The 20273-nt window shown below is 40.1% G+C and overlaps 1 protein-coding gene across 2 annotated transcripts in view; it reads right to left on the bottom strand.

Annotated features, from left to right (window-relative positions):
• The window catches only part of DDX42 (DEAD-box helicase 42), an 80429-nt gene that overhangs the window by 37475 nt on the left and 22681 nt on the right, over positions 1 to 20273 (bottom strand). For both annotated transcript variants that reach the window (XM_053699629.1, XM_053699632.1), the window contains exons 10-12: positions 8989 to 9117; positions 8749 to 8848; positions 59 to 106 (exon numbers count right to left, since the gene is read on the bottom strand). In XM_053699629.1, the coding sequence (XP_053555604.1) occupies positions 59 to 106; positions 8749 to 8848; positions 8989 to 9117 (277 nt within the window). The remainder of the gene's footprint in view (positions 1 to 58; positions 107 to 8748; positions 8849 to 8988; positions 9118 to 20273) is intronic.

Raw genomic sequence — 20273 nt, 5'->3', positions numbered from 1 at the left:
CCCAGGCTGTGTAAACCCTTAGTAAGATATTTTTATCAATTGATCACACAATACTTACTCTGTCTGTCTGGTCTTACATGGTTTGCAATGGAACGAACCTGGTATTCTAAAAAACAATGAATAATTAGTTACTGTACAAAGTATGCGGCAGGATTACTCTCTAATGCAGGGCTTGACAAATCCCGGAAGTCAGGGGGTCATGGTTCCTAAAATTGCAACTGTGGTTTTGGATTTTAAAATGTAAGTACATTTCTATAGTTGATCCTCAATATTCGGGCTACATATTTTCATAAACATCAGTCAGCCCCTACTCTAACAAGCTTCTGGTTCCACCATCCACAGTCTCATAACTAAGTTTCAGAACTACAAACACATCAGGCTTTAGACTAATGCATTCAAACCCCTCTCAGGTTTATGACCGTTTTAAATAATTATATAACATTTATTTTGAATAAAAAATCATTTTCAATGCAATAATTCATTCCTGATGCATCTATACAAAACAGGTTCATGTCCCTTTAACACTATTTCATGGCCCTTATAGTTGAATTAGATGCTATGTATCCCTATCCAGACTTACACTTTTTTTTTCTTTCAATATTCAGCATACCATTTTAAACAATATTTGCTTAATTCTCTTGGTATCCTTTGTTGAAGGTGCAGCACTGGAGCTAGCTGAACACATCAAGTGAGCCAATGACAAGAGGCATATATGTGCAGATACATAGCACCAGCTAGCGCCCAGTAGTGAATTGCTGCTCCTGAGTCTACCTATTTATGCTTTTAAACAAAGGATATCAAAATAATAAAGATTAGATAATAGAGCATGAAGTTTTAAATAACTTTTAAATGTACTATCAGAATCATGAAAGTTTAATTTTGACTTTAGTGTCCTTTAGGTCATTCTGTTACCCTCCACAATTCTGTTTTAAATATCAATTTTACTGCACAAAGCAAATTATATTCAGGAATCATAAATAAGAACAGTTTACCAACATTATTAGTGCAAGATGGTACAAGTATGTAGGCACCACGTGTGTTAAATAAAAAAAAAAATTCAAACTTTCTTTTTGTTCTTATGAATAAAAAATAAAAAAAAGTAAAAAAATAAAAAAAGTAAAAAAAATAAAATAATTGATCATGGGAAAAAAGGAGGTAAAAACATAAACTAAGAATGGCACACAAAGAAACACGTAAAAAGACGATTGGTAAAGACAAGTGTATCAATTCAGTGCTTCCAATTAGTAAAGAAATAATGGAGGGCGTGTCCAAACAGTGATCCTAAATGGTCGCACAACCTTATAGCTCCGGATGAAATTCCACAAATCCGCCGATTTCGGAATAATTCCACAGCAAATTTACAACCTTTATAATCAGTATTTTAGGGATACTCGCCTGACAAATAATCACCCAGATATTTGCTGTGTTCCTGATGCCGGAACATAAGATCGGGCATACAAGTCCTGGAGAGGGGGGCCCAGGACAGGCAGCGCTACCCCCCCCCCCTCAGGATATCAAGGTTTTCTGCCTCAACTGGAAGCACCAGAATCAAATTCTTATTGCTTGTACACCTTGCTGAACTGTAAAGGCTTCGAGAGAGAAGGAGAAAGCACAGCTTATAGAAGATGCGCAGCATCATGGCAAACATGGCTGCCGAGAGGAGACTGCTTTTCAGCTCCTATACGCCAAGCTTATATATTGCAAGAGTCCCTCCCGTTGCTAACGGCCGAGGTTGCGGGTGGGATAAAAGCATAGGCCATTCTATAGCAATAATGTGGGATGTATGCTTTGACGGAGACTAGATATACTGATGGCAAACATGTTCTGCAGTGAAAGAAAATACTTACATACATAGTTTATAAGTAGTGTACGAAACTAAAATTGGTTTGAATCAAAATGGCTGACTATGTTAACAAAGCCTGGTTGGTTATATTGAGATACCCTCTTAGGCCCTCAATAAGTTGTATAATTCCATTATATAATATCAATTCTCTTGAATATATTTTTATCAGTTAAGCATAACAAGTGTGACCAGTTTTGGGGCATGCATCTTTACAAGTTAAATGATTTTGTTATGCCAATGTTACCTTATAGATGCATTTTTTTATTTTATGTTTATGTGCTAAATGTTAACCCCTGGACTTTGACAAAAACAACATATAAGGTCCAAGAGAGACCCACAGCAACGACTATGGGGGTAAGAAAAAACATAATTTATGCTTACCTGATAAATTTATTTCTCTTGTAGTGTATCCAGTCCACGGATCATCCATTACTTGTGGGATATTCTCCTTCCCAACAGGAAGTTGCAAGAGGATCACCCACAGCAGAGCTGCTATATAGCTCCTCCCCTCACTGCCATATCCAGTCATTCGACCGAAACAAGCCGAGAAAGGAGAAACCATAGGGTGCAGTGGTGACTGTAGTTTAATTAAAATTTAGACATGCCTTAAAAGGACAGGGCGGGCCGTGGACTGGATACACTACAAGAGAAATAAATTTATCAGGTAAGCATAAATTATGTTTTCTCTTGTTAAGTGTATCCAGTCCACGGAACATCCATTAATTGTGGGATACCAATACCAAAGCTAAAGTACACGGATGATGGGAGGGACAAGGCAGGAACTTAAACGGAAGGAACCACTGCCTGTAGAACCTTTCTCCCAAAAACAGCCTCCAAAGAAGCAAAAGTATCAAATTTGTAAAATTTTGAAAAGGTATGAAGCGAAGACCAAGTCGCAGCCTTGCAAATCTGTTCAACAGAGGCCTCATTTTTAAAGGCCCAGGTGGAAGCCACAGCTCTAGTAGAATGAGCTGTAATTATTTCAGGGGGCTGCTGTCCAGCAGTCTCATAGGCTAAACGGATTATACTCCGAAGCCAAAAAGAAAGAGAGGTTGCCGAGGCCTTTTGACCTCTCCTCTGTCCAGAGTAAACAACAAACAGGCTAGATGTTTGACGAAAATCTTTAGTAGCCTGCAAGTAAAACTTCAAGGCACGGACTACGTCTAGATTATGCAAAAGACGTTCCTTCTTTGAAGAAGGATTAGGACATAATGATGGAACAACAATCGATTGATATTCTTGTTAGAAACCACCTTAGGTAAAAACCCAGGTTTTGTACGCAGAACTACTTTATCTGAATGAAAGATCAGATAAGGAGAATCACAATGTAAGGCAGATAACTCTGAGACTCTTCGAGCCGAGGAAATAGCCATCAGAAAAAGAACTTTCCATGATAGAAGTTTGATATCAATAGAATGAAGGGGTTCAAACGGAACCCCTTGAAGAACTTTAAGAACCAAGTTTAAGCTCCATGGGGGAGCAACAGGTTTAAATACAGGCTTAATTCTAACTAAAGCCTGACAAAATGCCTGAACGTCTGGCACTTCTGCCAGACGCTTGTGTAAAAGAATAGACAGAGCAGAAATCTGTCCCTTTAAAGAACTAGCTGATAATCCTTTGTCCAAACCCTCTTGGAGGAAGGACAATATCCTAGGAATCCTAACCCTACTCCATGAATAATTCTTGGATTCACACCAATGAAGATATTTACGCCATATCTTGTGGAAAATTTTCCTGGTGACAGGCTTTCGTGCCTGTATTAAGGTATCAATTACTTAATAATAGGTATCAATCTCCATGCAGTCAGTCTCAGAGAAAGTAGATTCGGATGATTGAAAGGACCTTGTATTAAAAGGTCTCGTCTCAGAGGCAGAGTCCATGGTGGAAAGGATGACATGTCCACTAGGTCTGCATACCAGGTCCTGCGTGGCCAAGCAGGCGCTATCAATATCACCGATGCTCTCCCCTGTTTGATTTTGGCAATCAGATGAGGGAGCATAGGAAACGGTGGAAACACATAAGCCAGGTTGAAGAACCAAGGCGCTGCTAGAGCATCTATCAGTGCCGCTTCTGGGTCCCTGGACCTGGATCCGTAACAAGGAAGCTTGGCGTTCTGGCGAGACGCCATGAGATCCAGTTCTGGTTTGCCCCAACGGAGAACCAATTGAGCAAACACCTCCGGATGGAGTTCCCACTCCCCCGGATGAAAAGTCTGACGAATTAGAAAATCCGCCTCCCAGTTCTCTACACCTGGGATATGGATCGCTGACAGGTGGCAAGAGTGAGTCTCTGCCCAGCGAATTATCTTGGAGACTTCTGACATCGCTAGGGAACTCCTGGTTCCCCCTTGATGGTTGATGTAAGCCACAGTCGTGATGTTGTCCGACTGAAATCTGATGAACCTCAGTGTTGCTAACTGAGGCCAAGCTAGAAGAGCATTGAATATTGCTCTTAACTCCAGAACATTTATTGGGAGGAGTTTCTCCTCCTCAGTCCATGAACCCTGAGCCTTCAGGGAGTTCCAGACTGCACCCCAACCTAGAAGGCTGGCATCTGTTGTTACAATGGTCCAATCTGGTCTGCGAAAGGTCATACCTTTGGACAGATTGACCAGAGATAACCACCAGAGAAGAGAATCTCTGGTTTCCTGATACAGACTTAGTAGAGGGGACAAATCTGTGTAATCCCCATTCCACTGACTGAGCATGCATAATTGCAGCGGTCTGAGATGCAGGCGCGCAAATAGCACTATGTCCATCGCCGCTACCATTAAGCCGATTACTTCCATGCACTGAGCCACCGTGGGGCGCGGAAAGGAGTGAAGAACACGGCAAGCATTTAGAAGTTTTGATAACCTGGACTCCGTCAGGTAAATTTTCATTTCTATAGAATCTATCAGAGTCCCTAGGAAGGAAACCCTTGTGAGAGGAGATAGAGAACTCTTTTCTTCGTTCACTTTCCACCCATGCGACCTCAGAAATGCCAGAACTATCTCTGTATGAGACTTGGCAATTTGAAAGCTTGACGCCTGTATCAGGATGTCGTCTAGGTAAGGAGCCACCGCTATGCCTCGCGGTCTTAGAACCGCCAGAAGTGAGCCCAGAACCTTTGTAAAAATTCTTGGGGCTGTAGCCAACCCGAATGGAAGAGCTACAAACTGGTAATGCCTGTCTAGAAAGGCAAACCTCAGGAACCGATGATGATTCTTGTGAATCGGAATGTGAAGGTAGGCATCCTTTAAGTCCACTGTGGTCATGTACTGACCCTCTTGGATCATGGGTAAAATGGTTCAAATAGTTTCCATCTTGAATGATGGAACTCTGAGGAATTTGTTTAGGATCTTTAGATCCAAAATTGGTCTGAAGGTTCCCTCTTTTTTGGGAACCACAAACAGATTTGAATAAAACCCCTGTCCTTGTTCCGTCCGCGGAACTGGATGGATCACTCCCATTACAAGAAGGTCTTGCACGCAGCTTAGGAATGCCTCTTTCTTTATCTGGTTTGCAGATAATCTTGAAAAGGTGAAATCTCCCTTGTGGAGGAGAAGCTTTGAAGTCCAGAAGATATCCCTGAGATATGATCTCCAACGCCCAGGGATCCTGAACATCTCTTGCCCACGCCTGGGCGAAGAGAGAGAGTCTGCCCCCTACTAGATCCGTTGTCGGATAGGGGGCCGCTCCTTCATGCTGTCTTGGAGGCAGCAGCAGGCTTTCTGGCCTGCTTGCCCTTGTTCCAGGACTGGTTAGGTTTCCAGGCCTGCTTGGATTGAGCAAAAGTTCCCTCTTGTTTTGAAGCAGAGGGAGTTGATCCTGCACCTGCCTTGAAATTTCGAAAGGCACGAAAATTAGACTGTTTGGCCCTTGATTTGTCCCTGTCCTGAGGAAGGGTATGACCCTTACCTCCAGTAATGTCAGCAATAATTTCTTTCAAACCAGGCCCGAATAAGGTCTGCCCCTTGAAAGGAATGTTGAGTAATTTAGACTTTGAAGTCACATCAGCTGACCAGGATTTAAGCCATAGCGCCCTACGCGCCTGGATGGCGAATCCGGAATTCTTAGCCATTAGTTTAGTCAAATGAACAATGGCATCAGAAACAAATGAGTTAGCTAGCTTAAGTGTTCTAAGCTTGTCAATAATTTCAGTCAATGGAGCTGTATGGATGGCCTCTCCCAGGGCCTCAAACCAGAACGCCGCCGCAGCAGTGACAGGCGCAATGCATGCAAGGGGCTGTAAAATAAAACCTTGTTGAATAAACATTTTCTTAAGGTAACCCTCTAATTTTTTATCCATTGGATCTGAAAAAGCACAACTGTCCTCAACCGGGATAGTGGTACGCTTTGCTAAAGTAGAAACTGCTCCCTCCACCTTAGGGATTGTCTGCCATAAGTCCCGTGTAGTGGCATCTATTGGAAACATTTTTCTAAATATAGGTGGTGGGGAAAAGGGCACACCGGGTCTATCCCACTCCTTACTAATAATTTCTGTAAGCCTTTTAGGTATTGGAAAAACATCAGAACTCACCAGCACTGCATAGTATTTATCCAGTCTACACAATTTCTCTGGCACTGCAATTGTGTCACAGTCATTCAGAGCAGCTAATACCTCCCCAAGCAATACACGGAGGTTCTCAAGCTTAAATTTAAAATTAGAAATCTCTGAATCAGGTCTCCCCGATTCAGAGACGTCACCCACAGACTGAAGCTCTCCGTCCTCAGGTTCTGCATATTGTGACGCAGTATCAGACATGGCTCTTACAGCATCTATGCGCTCTGTATCTCTTCTAACCCCAGAGCTATCGCGCTTGCCTCTCAATTCAGGCAATCTGGCTAATACCTGTGACAGGGTATTATTCATGATTGCAGCCATGTCCTGCAAAGTAATCGCTATGGGCGTCCCTGATGTACTTGGCGCCATATTAGCGTGCGTCCCTTGAGCGGGAGGCGAAGGGTCCGACACGTGGGGAGAGTTAGTCGGCATAACTTCCCCCTTGACAGACCCCTCTGGTGACAATTCTTTTATAGATAAAGACTGATCTTTAATGTTTAAGGTGAAATCAATACATTTAGTACACATTCTCCTATGGGGCTCCACCATGGCTTTTAAACATAATGAACAAGTAGTGTCCTCTGTGTCAGACATGTTTGTACAGACTAGCAATGAGACTAGCAAGCTTGGAAAACACTTTAAACCAAGTTAACAAGCAATATAAAAAACGTTACTGTGCCTTTAAGAGAAACAAATTTTGGCAAAATTTGAAATAACAGTGAAAAAAGGCAGTTATACTAACAAAATTTTTACAGTGTATGTAACAAGTTAGCAGAGCATTGCACCCACTTGCAAATGGATGATTAACCCCTTAATACCAAAAACGGAATAATAAATGACAAAAACGTTTTTAAACACAGTCACAACAACTGCCACAGGTCTACTGTGGTTGTTACCCTCCTCAAACACGACTTTTGAAGCCTTTTGAGCCCTTCAGAGATGTCCTGTATCATGCAGAAGGAAGCCGAGTGTCTCTGTCTGTAATTTTAGCTGCGCAGAAAAGCGCTAAAATAGGCCCCTCCCACTCATATTACAACAGTGGAATGCCTCAGGAAACTGTTTCTAGGCAAAAATCAAGCCATCCATGTGGAGAAAAAAACTAGGCCCCAATAAGTTTTGTCACCAAACATATATAAAAACGATTAAGATGCCAGCAAACGTTTTATATTACACTTTTATAAGAGTATGTATCTCTGTTAATAAGCCTGATACCAGTCGCTATTAAATCACTGCATTTAGGCTTAACTTACATTAATCCGGTATCAGCAGCATTTTTCTAGCAAATTCCATCCCTAGAAATATGTTAACTGCACATACCTTATTGCAGGAAAACTTGCACACCATTCCCCCTCTGAAGTTACCTCACTCCTCAGAATATGTGAGAACGGCAATGGATCTCAATTACTTCTGCTAAGATCATAGAAATCACAGGCAGATTCTTCTTCTAATGCTGCCTTTGATAAAACAGTACACTCCGGTACCATTTAAAAATAACAAACTTTTGATTGAAGTTAAAAAACTAACTATAACACACCACTCTCCTCTTACTACGTCCATCTTTGTTGAGAGTTGCAAGAGAATGACTGGATATGGCAGTGAGGGGAGGAGCTATATAGCAGCTCTGCTGTGGGTGATCCTCTTGCAACTTCCTGTTGGGAAGGAGAATATACTACAAGTAATGGATGATCCATGGACTGGATACACTTAACAAGAGAAATGAGGGTTATTATTTTTAATGTATAAACCAGTTCAGACACGCAATTGTAAATTGATTTACACTCTGTTCTGTAATTGATTCTTCTCTTTTACCTCAATAAAAAAAAAATGGAATTATATTTTATCTAGTATAGAAACAATTATCAAAATAGAAAACGTGTTATGGACATGAGGAGGATGAGGGTTTTTTTCAGGCCGAACAATACAGGTCAGTCTTGCCTAATGAATATGAGCAGAAAATATTCTAGATAAGAACACAAGTTTATTTCGATCTTCAGCAATCCATGTAAATGTAATATCTCCCCTCTTCCAGACTGTTTGATCATTTCTGCAGTGTTAGCATCTATGTACCCTTATTTACGTATGATTTATAGCCTCTTTGTATTTAGACTGTGCCACCAATATATTAACCCCTTTCTGCATTTACAGTTTGGTAAGATCCATCTTGACTTACACCACAGACTGCACTAGAGCTTCTGAACTAAGATAATTTCAGACCCAGTACTCAGCCAGGTTAGTTTGGACCTTTTAACACCTCACTGGCTTTGCATCTCCAGTGCTTGCACCTCCATCTGCATTCCCAGCAGCTTATGTCCTAACTACTAGCCAGCAGCATCTTCAATCACACCAGAAAAGCAACTTACCAAAGCCCATATCAAACATGCGATCTGCCTCATCAAACACCAGATATGTGACACGCTGAAGGTTTGTGGCCTTCTTCTTTACATGATCAATAAGGCGACCCTAAATAGCAAAGACATGTAATTATTTACCTTGCGCATCAATCCAGAACACAACGTAATTTACTGTGGGTTTGTTCTTAAAAAATAATTCAAGAATCAGTTCCAATACATAAGGAACACTGCTTCACATATTATACTCACTGGAGTGCACACCACAATTTCCGCTCCTTCTTGAAGAGCTTTGGCTTGCTCCCACATGCTGCCCCCTCCATATACCGCAACAGAACGCAGATTGTAGGCCTTTCCAAAGCGTTTACATTCAGTATGGATCTGAGATAAGGGCGATTATTACAATGTTATATTTAAAATTTCTAGTTACTCTGCCTTGCTCATGTTTTATTGGACAGTGAGTTGTTTTGTTTTTAAAAAGTCATAATATAATTTAAATAAAAGGTCACTTTCAGACAACAATACAAAACTTTAATCTAGGAGGAAATAAAGCAAATGAATATTAGTTTTGTTTTATAAATGTAGTTTGTCAGGTCTAATGTTCTATCACAACAGACTGAACCTGTAAACTAAGTAGTTTTAGTGACAGTACAGAGGAAGCAAGTGATGATGAGAAGCCTCTTCAATAGATGCAATGCCCTCTAATTTGATAATGCAGTGACTGGGAATCACTCCCAGAGATAGATAACGTAAATTCTTAGGAACACAGACTTTGACAGCAGATAAGAATATGCCCAAAAGTCTGCCCACATTTCCTTTAAAGTGTCATAGTCAAAAACTAAAATACAATAATTTGAGAAGTATGTATAGACAAAATTTGCCATTGATCCTTATTAAAAATTATGAAACTAAAAGTAGTTAAAAATGAGCATAAAATGTACTGTTTTTAGCAGCTCTGAAAAAAGCTTTGAATGCAGCCGACATACATACTCTCCACACAAAAAAAATATAGAGAGGCTGCACTTCTCTCAAAAAGAAATTCATTGACAATATAAAAAATGCATATACATATATTGGGTGAGTATTAAATGAAATAGCTATTAGACAAATACAAATACGATAAAGCAGATTCAAGAATTGAAATACAAGTAGGAATGAATGATAAACTTACAAATAGTACAAATAAATATAAATTGCTTGTAACCAAAAAGAAAAAAAAAATAGAATACTTGGGGAGGATATTGCAAGAGATATATATCAATGTCCAGAATATAAACACTAATATGAGAGTATCTACAATAAACAAAAACTAAGAAGCATAAAATACTATAGACATATGATAAATATTTAAAATCGGTCAGACATACGACCGTAATAGTGCCATAGAAGTTCACAAACATAAGATTGATCCTTTCATGAAAATGGATAATAGAGTAGCTGCTGCTCCAAAGACACTGGGAATGCTGTGGCTCAGATCCCAAAAGCTAGAGAGATTGGAGACAAAAAAGAGACAGAGCGCACGCCACTCTAAGGGTAAAACTGTAATTTAATGAAGCATGCAAGCGCATGAATAAAAACACGTACGTGTGAAATAAAATGAGCAATGTATATATCACATATATATCATCACCACATCCTGCTCATGCCATAGGTGGTTGAGAGAGTGTTCCGTCCTGCCCCTTGTAAAGTTCCAAACGCTTCCGGATCGCTATTGGAAATGAGAGGCTGAAAGTTGCTTAATTAGCCAGCCAGTCTTCCTTACACTCCCTCAGACGCCAGGTCGGTGTGAAGCAACACTCTCTCAACCACCTACGGCATGAGCAGGATGTGGTGATATATATGCGATATATACATTGCTCATTTTATTTCACACATTGTACGTGTGTTTTTATTCATGTGCTTGCATGCTTCATTAAATTACAGTTTTACCCTTAGAGTGGCGTGAGCTCTCTCTCTTTTTTGTCTCCAACATTCCCCACACAGCCTGCTCTTTACACACCGTTCCTAGATAGTTATAAAAGCAATCTATAGCACTGGCAGTTTACAAAGGCAAATATAAGAATTTGCCGGTTCCCCTTCTCCCCTCCCCAGGCTAATGCTGCCGCTCCAAGGCTCATATAGGCAATAAATTGGAAGTTTCTGTCTTTGGGAGAAGGGATTTTAGGCTTGTTAAAATCAAGGTCCCGATTGTCTCAGGAATATTGCTGGGAAGCAAACCGGGATGTTCTTTTTCCCTTGGAGACTGAGTGAAAAGGAAGATTGCTACAGAATCAGGGGCTTGTGTTGGGGCTTCTCATCAGCTTGTCTGTCCCCTCAGTTGTGCGTTTTTTTACCTCCCTCTGATGAGTTAATTACAAAGGCATATACGTATATTCTGTTAAAGTGATTGTAAAGTTTAATTAATAAGTGCCCGGTATCTAAAAATAATCTTAAATACAGGGGGCACTTTTTTTCATTAAAAACGTAACAAAGACGCTTATTTCTTAAAATACTTACCTTTGCGTTATGGTAAACATAAACGCAGATCCTCCGCACCCATCTGCTGCTTTCTTTGGCATATGGATGATGAATCCGGCTTCCTACAATCGTTGTGTGCCCCCTTTGGCGTCCAGCTCGTAAAGCACACAACGATTGGAGGAAGCCGGTTTCCTCATCTATCTGCTAAAGAAAGCAGGAGCTGCGGGCAAAGGATCAGTGTTAACGTTGCGTTATGGTAAACATATTTTGAAAACTAAGTGTCTTTGTAAAGTTTAATGAAAGAAAGTGCCCCTGTATTTAAGATTATTTTTAGATACCGGGAACATATTTATTAAACTTTACAATCACTTTAATTCTGGCACATGCTCATTAGAATCTAGTGACTCAAAAAGTGTAAATATAAACAGACTGCACTTTTTGTTAATATAAGTAAATTGTAAAGTTGTTGAAAGTTTAAAATCATGAAAGTAATTTTGAAATGAGTGTACCTTTAATTAATAAGCTTGTAGGATAGCCTTGTGTAAATTCCCAGGCATTCTTGAAGTCCCCCACAGTGTTTTTCTTTAGCACCTCTTATAGAAATGTATTTGATAGCCCCTTCTGTGAAGATGTCCTTCCACAAATAACACTTGAACCTACTACCCCCCCGCCTTGTTTATGTGTGGCTTTGTGAAAACTACTTGAAGTCTCGGTTTTATTTAGCTCCATAATATACTTGAAAGTTTCCATCATATAACATTTCTCCCTTCTCTCCTCTAAGCTATACAAGTTTAAGTAATTGAGCCTTTCTCTGTAAATTTTATGTACCATATTAGTAGCCCTCCTTAGAACAGACTATGGTGTATTAATATACTTCTGGAGATATAGCCTCCTGGCTTTACTTGCTGCAGTACTAAATTGTTTACTCAACTTAAAATCATCTAAAATAATAATTTTCAAACCATTGAGTCTATACCTTTGACTTTTCATTATTTTCAAATGCATAATTTCACACGGGGATGCACCAAACCTGACCTACTGGTAGTAGTCCATAAACAGTTTACAGAGTAAAAAAAATGTGATTTATTTAACACACATTTTAACTTAAAGTGAATGTAAATTTTGATGCTAAACTTTAATTCATCAAAATTTACATTTCACTCCTGTTGTGAAAAAAAAACAAAAACAACTTACCTTTTAAACTTAAAAGCAGCTCCAGCTTCCTCCGGTCGTCGCAAGCCATTTCTAATGTCAGAAATAATAAATAGGTCATCCTCCAATCACGGCTTCCCCCCCCCCTGGGGGAATCAGTGTCTGATTCAATGCCGTGATTGGAGGAAGCCGGATTCCTCCTTTTAGACCCAGGAAGAGGATTTGCGACGGGTGGAGGAAGCTCGAGCTGCTGTCAAGATTAAAAAGTTTTTTTTTCACAACAGGAGTGAAATGTACATTTTGATGATTTAAAGTGCCCCTGTTTTTAATCGAATTTTTAAAAACCGGGCACTTTAGCATCAAATTTACATTCACTTTAAACACTGAGCAATCTGAGCTGATATGTAATTTTTTATTTACTTGCACCAGCCCTTCGATATGGTGTGCAATAAAGACAGAGGGTAAAGATAGAGGGTAGCAAAGAGGGTTAAAAAAATAATTTTAAAAAATAACGAAGTATTCTAGTTAAATCCAAAGAAAAGTGCAAGCCTGCTGCTATGAAGCCAACCCATAAGGAGTATTTTAACACGCATTAGCTCATTGCCTTCATTTGTTGTTAATAAATCAGTGTAGCTCTGTGCTTTGTGTTTCCAAATCAATGGGTTAAATAAATAATCAAATCTTCCTATCAGTAGGAATTTTTAAAATTCTAGTCCCATTCATTAGTGAGAAAAAACAATTTATGTAAGAACTTACCTGATAAATTAATTTATTTCATATTGGCAAGAGTCCATGAGCTAGTGACATATGGGATATACAATTCTACCAGGAGGGGCAAAGTTTCCCAAACCTCAAAATGCCTATAAATACACAGCTCACCACACCCACAATTCAGTTTAACGAATAGCCAAGCAGTGGGGTGATAAAGAAATGAGTAGAAAGCATCAACAAAGGAATTTGGAAATAATTGTGCTTTATACAAAAAAATCATAACCACCATAAAAAGGGTGGGCCTCATGGACTCTTGCCAATATGAAAGAAATGAATTTATCAGGTAAGTTCTTACATAAATTATGTTTTCTTTCATGTAATTGGCAAGAGTCCATGAGCTAGTGACGTATGGGATAGCAATACCCAAGATGTGGAACTCCACGCAAGAGTCACTAGAGAGGGAGGGATAAAATAAAAACAGCCATTTCTTTTCTCCAACATTGGTGTGTCCGGTCCACGGCGTCATCCTTACTTGTGGGATATTCTCTTCCCCAACAGGAAATGGCAAAGAGTCCCAGCAAAGCTGGCCATATAGTCCCTCCTAGGCTCCGCCCACCCTAGTCATTCTCTTTGCCGTTGCACAGGCAACATCTCCACAGAGATGGTTAAGAGTTTTTTGGTGTTTAAATGTAGTTTTTATTCTTCTATCAAGTGTTTGTTATTTTAAAATAGTGCTGGTATGTACTATTTACTCTGAAACAGAAAAGGATGAAGATTTCTGTTTGTGAGAGGAAGATGATTTTAGCAGACAGTAACTAAAATCGATTGCTGTTTCTACATAGGACTGTTGAGATGAAGTAACTTCAGTTGGGGGAAACAGTTAGCAGACTTTTCTGCTTAAGGTATGACTAGCCATATTTCTAACAAGACCATGTAATGCTGGAAGGCTGTCATTCCCCCTCATGGGGACCGGTAAGCCATTTTCTTAGTCAAACAAAGGGCTTATTATGGGCTAAAAAACTGGTAGACATTTTTATGGGCTAAATCGATTGCTTTATTTGGGCATTTTATTCAGATTTAGGCTGACAATTTGCATTTATAAACTTGGGGAACGTTTATTAAACGGCAGGCACTGTGTTAGACACCTTTTCCAGTCAGGGGGCCTTCCTAGTTATAGACTGAGCCTCATTTTCAAGCCATTACTGTGCAGTTGTTTTTTGAGAGCAGGGCATGCAGATGCATGTGTGAGGATCTAAAAATTGCTGGAAAAGCTTCTAGAAGGCGTCAATTGGTATCGTATTCCCCTCTGGGCTTGGTTGGGTCTCAGCAAAGACTATAGCTGGGACTGTATAGGGGTTAAATTTATAAACGGCTCCGGTTCCATTATTTTAAGGGTTAAAGCTCTGAAATTTGGTGTGCAATACTATTAATGCTTTAAGACACTGTGGTGAAATTTTGGTAATTTTTGAACAATTCCTTCATACTTTTTCACATATTCAGTAATAAAGTGTTTTCTGTTTAAAATTTAAAGAGACAGTAACGGTTTTGTTTTAAAACGTTTTTTGTGCTTTGTTGACAAGTTTAAGCCTGTTTAACATGTCTGTACCTTCAGATAAGCTATGTTCTAATACAAGCGTCGTCCCTGTCAAAAGCAAAGGCTCATACGGACATCGTTCTAGCCTTTCTCAGATCACACGGATGGAAGGTGAACATAGAAAAAATTCTTGTTCAGGGTCCATTCGAACATCCAAATCTGGTCTCCCTCCAGCTGACGGCTTGGAGATTGAACGCTTGATTCTATCGAAGCGTGGGTTTTCAGATTCAGTGATAGATACTCTGGTTCAGGCCAGAAAACCGGTAACTAGAAAAATTTACCATAAAATACGGAAAATATATATCTGTTGGTGTGAATCCAAAGGATTCCCATGGAATAAGATAAAAATTCCTAAGATTCTCTCCTTTCTACAAGAAGGTTTGGAGAAAGGATTATCTGCAAGTTCTCTAAAGGGACAGATCTCTGCTTTATCTGTCTTACTACACAAAAGACTGGCAGCTGTGCCAGATGTTCAAGCATTTGTTCAGGCTCTGGTTAGGATCAAGCCTGTTTACAGACCTTTGACTCCTCCCTGGAGTCTAAATCTAGTTCTTTCAGTTCTTCAAGGGGTTCCCTTTGAACCTTTACATTCCATAGATATTAAGTTACTATCTTGGAAAGTTTTGTTTTTGGTTGCAATTTCTTCTGCTAGAAGAGTTTCAGAGTTATCTGCTCTGCAGTGTTCTCCGCCCTATCTGGTGTTCCATGCAGATAAGGTGGTTTTGCGTACTAAGCCTGGTTTTCTTCCTAAGGTTGTTTCTAACAAAAATATTAACCAGGAGATAGTTGTACCTTCTTTGAGTCCGAATCCAGTTTCAAAGAAGGAACGTTTGTTACACAATTTGGACGTAGTCCGTGCTCTAAAATTCTATTTAGAGGCTACAAAAGATTTCAGACAAACATCTTCCTTGTTTGTTGTTTATTCTGGTAAAAGGAGAGGTCAAAAAGCGACTTCTACCTCTCTTTCCTTTTGGCTTAAAAGCATCATCCGATTGGCTTATGAGACTGCCGGACGGCAGCCTCCTGAAAGAATCACAGCTCACTCCACTAGGGCTGTGGCTTCCACATGGGCCTTCAAGAACGAGGCTTTGTTGACCAGATATGTAAGGCAGCGACTTGGTCTTCACTGCACACTTTTGCCAAATTTTACAAATTTGATACTTTTGCTTCTTCTGAGGCTATTTTTGGGAGAAAGGTTTTGCAAGCTGTGGTGCCTTCCGTTTAGGTAACCTGATTTGCTCCCTCCCTTCATCCGTGTCCTAAAGCTTTGGTATTGGTTCCCACAAGTAAGGATGACGCCGTGGACCGGACACACCAATGTTGGAGAAAACAGAATTTATGCTTACCTGATAAATTACTTTCTCCAACGGTGTGTCCGGTCCACGGCCCGCCCTGGTTTTTTAATCAGGTCTGATGAATTATTTTCTCTAACTACAGTCACCACGGTACCATATGGTTTCTCCTATATATATTTCCTCCTGTCCGTCGGTCGAATGACTGGGGTGGGCGGAGCCTAGGAGGGACTATATGGCCAGCTTTGCTGGGACTCTTTGCCATTTCCTGTTGGGGAAGAGAATATCCCACAAGGATGACGCCTTGGACCGGACACACCGTTGGAGAAAGTAATTTATCAGGTAAGCATAAATTCTGTTTTTTATGACACGATGAGTCCACGGATCATCTTAATTACTAATGGGATATTCACCTCCTAGTCAGCAGGAGGAGGCAAAGAGCACCACAGCAGTGCTGTTAAATAGCTCCCTTCCTTCCCTCCCAGCCCAGTCATTCTCTTTGCCTACATTAGTGATAGGAAGAGGTAAAGTGAGGTGTTGGTATAGATTCTTCAATCAAGAGTTTATTATTTTTAAAGTAGTACAAGATTGTGCTGCTTTGTTCTAGGGTGTAGCCGTAGTCCATATCAGTCTCTACAGTAGAGCTTTTGGTGGCTTTAGAGCAATGGGAACTTGTGGGACATAATTCTCACTGCGCCTCCCATACATTTATGCTGCCCTAACCATGATAGCCTAAGCTCAGGCTTTATCCTTTTTCCACAGGGCTATGGGAGGGAGAGGGCCTCCTAAACCTGCTGAGCTGCCCTGCTGTCGGGCAGAATTAAAGGTAAGTGCTGACTTTTTATTCTGGGGTAAGATCTCAGAAGAAGTGGAGCACTTTAATTGATGGGACAGAGAGTCTCCTATTTGTAGAGGAGGACAATTTAGACAGCACAATCTTTGCAGGCACTTGGGCTGAGGAGATGTTTGGTGTTTTTTTCACTATGGGCTTACACCTCTAGGGGTGTGTAAGAGAAGAGATATCGGCTCAGTATGAGGTGAATGTTTAGTTAGAGGGCTATGCTGCTGTCTAGCAAGCGACAGACTCTTTTGGGCTCCAGACTTACTGTCTGGTTATTCTTTTATCGTTGGCTTAACTTTTTCAAGGGGGCTCCGTTACAATAATAATGGCGACCGGAGTTTGACTTGATTACGCTAACGATGGGCGGAGCTAAGAGTGGCGCCAATTTGGCTTGCGCACTCTGCTTGGATACTTATTTTTCAGTGTTTTCTTCCTGCTAATATGGAACGGGAAACAAGGCAGTGTTTAGTTCTTCCTGCTAGTATGGAACAGGAAACTGAGTATCAGGCATGTGAACCAGACGGCGCTACAATGCTGAGTCCGGTCTTTTGACTGCAGATCTTCCTACTAGTATGGTGCAGGAAAAGTGGTATATATATCAGTGTTTAGTGTACTGCATGTGAACCGGACAGCGCTAAAATGCTGAGTCCAGTTATTTTGGGTTGCAGATATTCAAGTCTGGTCCGGAATATAACTGTTGTCAGTGTAACTGTTTAGCAAACAAAGCAAAAGTTAACCTGAGGGGTAGGGAAGTACTGCTGCATTTGAGTACCGTTATCCTTTCCTGAACACGCAATAAAGAATATGTGCATTTAAAGACACAGTATCTCTGATTAGGATATTCAATTTTTGTTTCATACAAAACGTGAATATATGTTTTGCTATATTTGCATGCTAATCTAAGTTTTTTCTACAAATAAAAATAAAAAGTTACTGTTTAAAATTTAAAGAGACAGTAAAAAATGTTATGTGTTAATTTACTGAGGTGTAGATAAGTTATGCGTACGTTATACAATATTTGCAGGTTAATATAAGTTACTTCTGCATAGAAAAATATAAAATTTCAGTTTAAAATTTAAAGAGACAGTAAAAAAATTGTGTGTGAATTTTTATTAAGGAATTCCAGCTGTTTATTTGTGCAATTCATCCTTTGACTCAGTAAGGACCAGGAAGTTCTACGACTAAAAGAGGTTACAGCTTAAAATTTAAAGAGACTAACATTTTTTCTGTGTTATTTTTTTATTAAAAAAGTTCCAACTGCTTATTTGCATAATTCATCCTTGTGACTCAGGATGGACCAGGAGACCCTTCTAGGGGTCTCTTGTTTTTAGGATGGGATACTAATGTGGTACTCCCAATCCTTTTCTATTTCTCATTTCTTGAGAGATCTTTAATTGATAAAAGATAAACTTATTCTGACCTTTTTAGGCACATGTTGCTCAGGAGTCTATTGACAAGGGTCAAGATATGCCACAAATTTCTCCTAAGGTGTCCCAAAAATGTATAGCCCACATGCAGTGCCCTGCGTTTCCTCTCACACTCCACCTGGAGTTATCTTGTATTTAAAGGGACAGTCTACCATAGAATTGTTATTGTTTTAAAAGATAGATAATCCCTTTATTACCCATTCCCCAGTTTTGCATAACCAACACAGTTATATTAATATACTTTTTACCTCTGGGATTACCTTTGTATATAGGAACCTTCTTCCAGCCCCCTGATCACATGACTGTGACTGTTTATTATCTATTGTCTTAAATTTAGCATTGTTTTGTGCTAAATCTTAAATAACCCCCTGTGCCTGAACACAGTGTTATCTATATGGCCCACGTGTACTTTCTGTCTCTTTGTGTTGAAAAGAGATTTAAAAAGCCTGTGATAAGAGGCAGCCCTCAAAGGCTTAGAAATTAGCATACGAGCCTACCTATGTTTAGTTTAAACTAAGAATACCAAGAGAAAAAAGCAAATTTGATGATAATTGATAAAAATTAAAAGTCCTTTCTGAATAATGAAAGTTTAATTTATACTAGACTGTCCCTTTAATGCATTGTCTGTTTTTCCCACGCTGTAAAAGGGAAAAGGGCAAGAGGACATATTTTCAATCAATGAATAGTGTGATTGATTCGGTTGGATCTGTTCCGAATGTTTCTTTCCTGTAACTGAAGGAGGAAGATACTTCGGTATAATTTGATGAGGAATTCTCAGACTTAGGTGAGGTAATACCTTTATCTGATCCCGAGTTCGTTGTCCTTCTGTCTTAGCTTGAATATCTCCATTTACTGCTTGAGGAGCTACCCTGGGTGACCTCGACACTACCGGCGAAGGGATCGGATTGTCCAGTAGGTTACACTAATATTGTGACATGCCCTTCAGGGTGGAAGCATTTCCTGTACCAGACACGACTATAGAATTTTTGCTAAGGCATAGGAAATATCCTTTTTCTCCTTCCCTTAAAAGGAACACGATAACCAGGGTTGATGAGAATTCCACGCTAGCCAAGGGAGATACTATTCGCATGGAGGATAGTGGTTCCTTAAGGACTCTATGCAGGAGAAAGACCCTATGGATAGGGTGTACATTGTCAACCTGCGGCTGGTATGGCTACTGTCTCCAGTGCGGCAGCGTACTGGTTTGATGTGTTGTCCGTTTCTATTGGGCAGATACCCCTCTCGCAGGGATAGGTTAAGAGGCTTTAAGTTAGTAGTCTCCTTTAATACAGAGGTTTATTAAGTTGGGAGCTATGATTCAAGTTTTGCCATATTGGCCCGCAAGGTTCTATGGTAAGATTTTTGTCTGCGGATGTTTCATCTACAGGATAAGAAAAATAGCATAAAGGGACGTCAGATAATTTTGTTCCTTTTGGGATTTCTAGGGAAATCATTCCACTCCTTCTCCCACGCAGAAGCAGTTTAAGCTTTCCTGAAGACACTATCAGGCTTAGAATAGGGAAAAACAGTCCGAGAAGCCTGCTGTTGAATCAAAGACAGCATGAGGGAAGTGCACCCAATTTGTAAGGGGCAGCTTTTCCTTTTTCAATCAGGCTTGGTTTTGTGATCATGATCCCTGGGGGGTGTACATTGTGTCCCAGGGATACAAACTGGAGTTCTTGATTTTTCTCCCAGTAGCAGGTTCCTGCTTTCAAGACATAGGGAGTGACAGTACCTGGTCCAATGCAGGAATGAGGTCGGGGATACTATTCCCATCTGTTCATGGTTCCCAAAAACAAGGGAATCTTCAGACCTATTTTTGAATCCTCACAGGGTTCTCAGAGTGCCGTATTTCAAGAGGGAAGCTATTTTTCTATTCTTTCTTTGGTCCAAAGGGGTCAATTAAGACCACGGGGGAATTGAAGGATGCATACTAAATGCATGTTCCCATCAACAAGGACTATCTAAATTTTCTAAGGTTTGTCTTTTTAACACAAACATTTCAACTCGTGACTTTTTCCGGTCTGGTCACAGTTCTCTGAATTTTCTCGAGGGTTCAGGGT

Source organism: Bombina bombina, chromosome 1 (genome assembly GCF_027579735.1).
Source record: "Bombina bombina isolate aBomBom1 chromosome 1, aBomBom1.pri, whole genome shotgun sequence".
Taxonomy (NCBI): Eukaryota; Metazoa; Chordata; class Amphibia; order Anura; family Bombinatoridae; genus Bombina; species Bombina bombina.
This window is presented reverse-complemented; position numbering and strand designations above follow the sequence as displayed.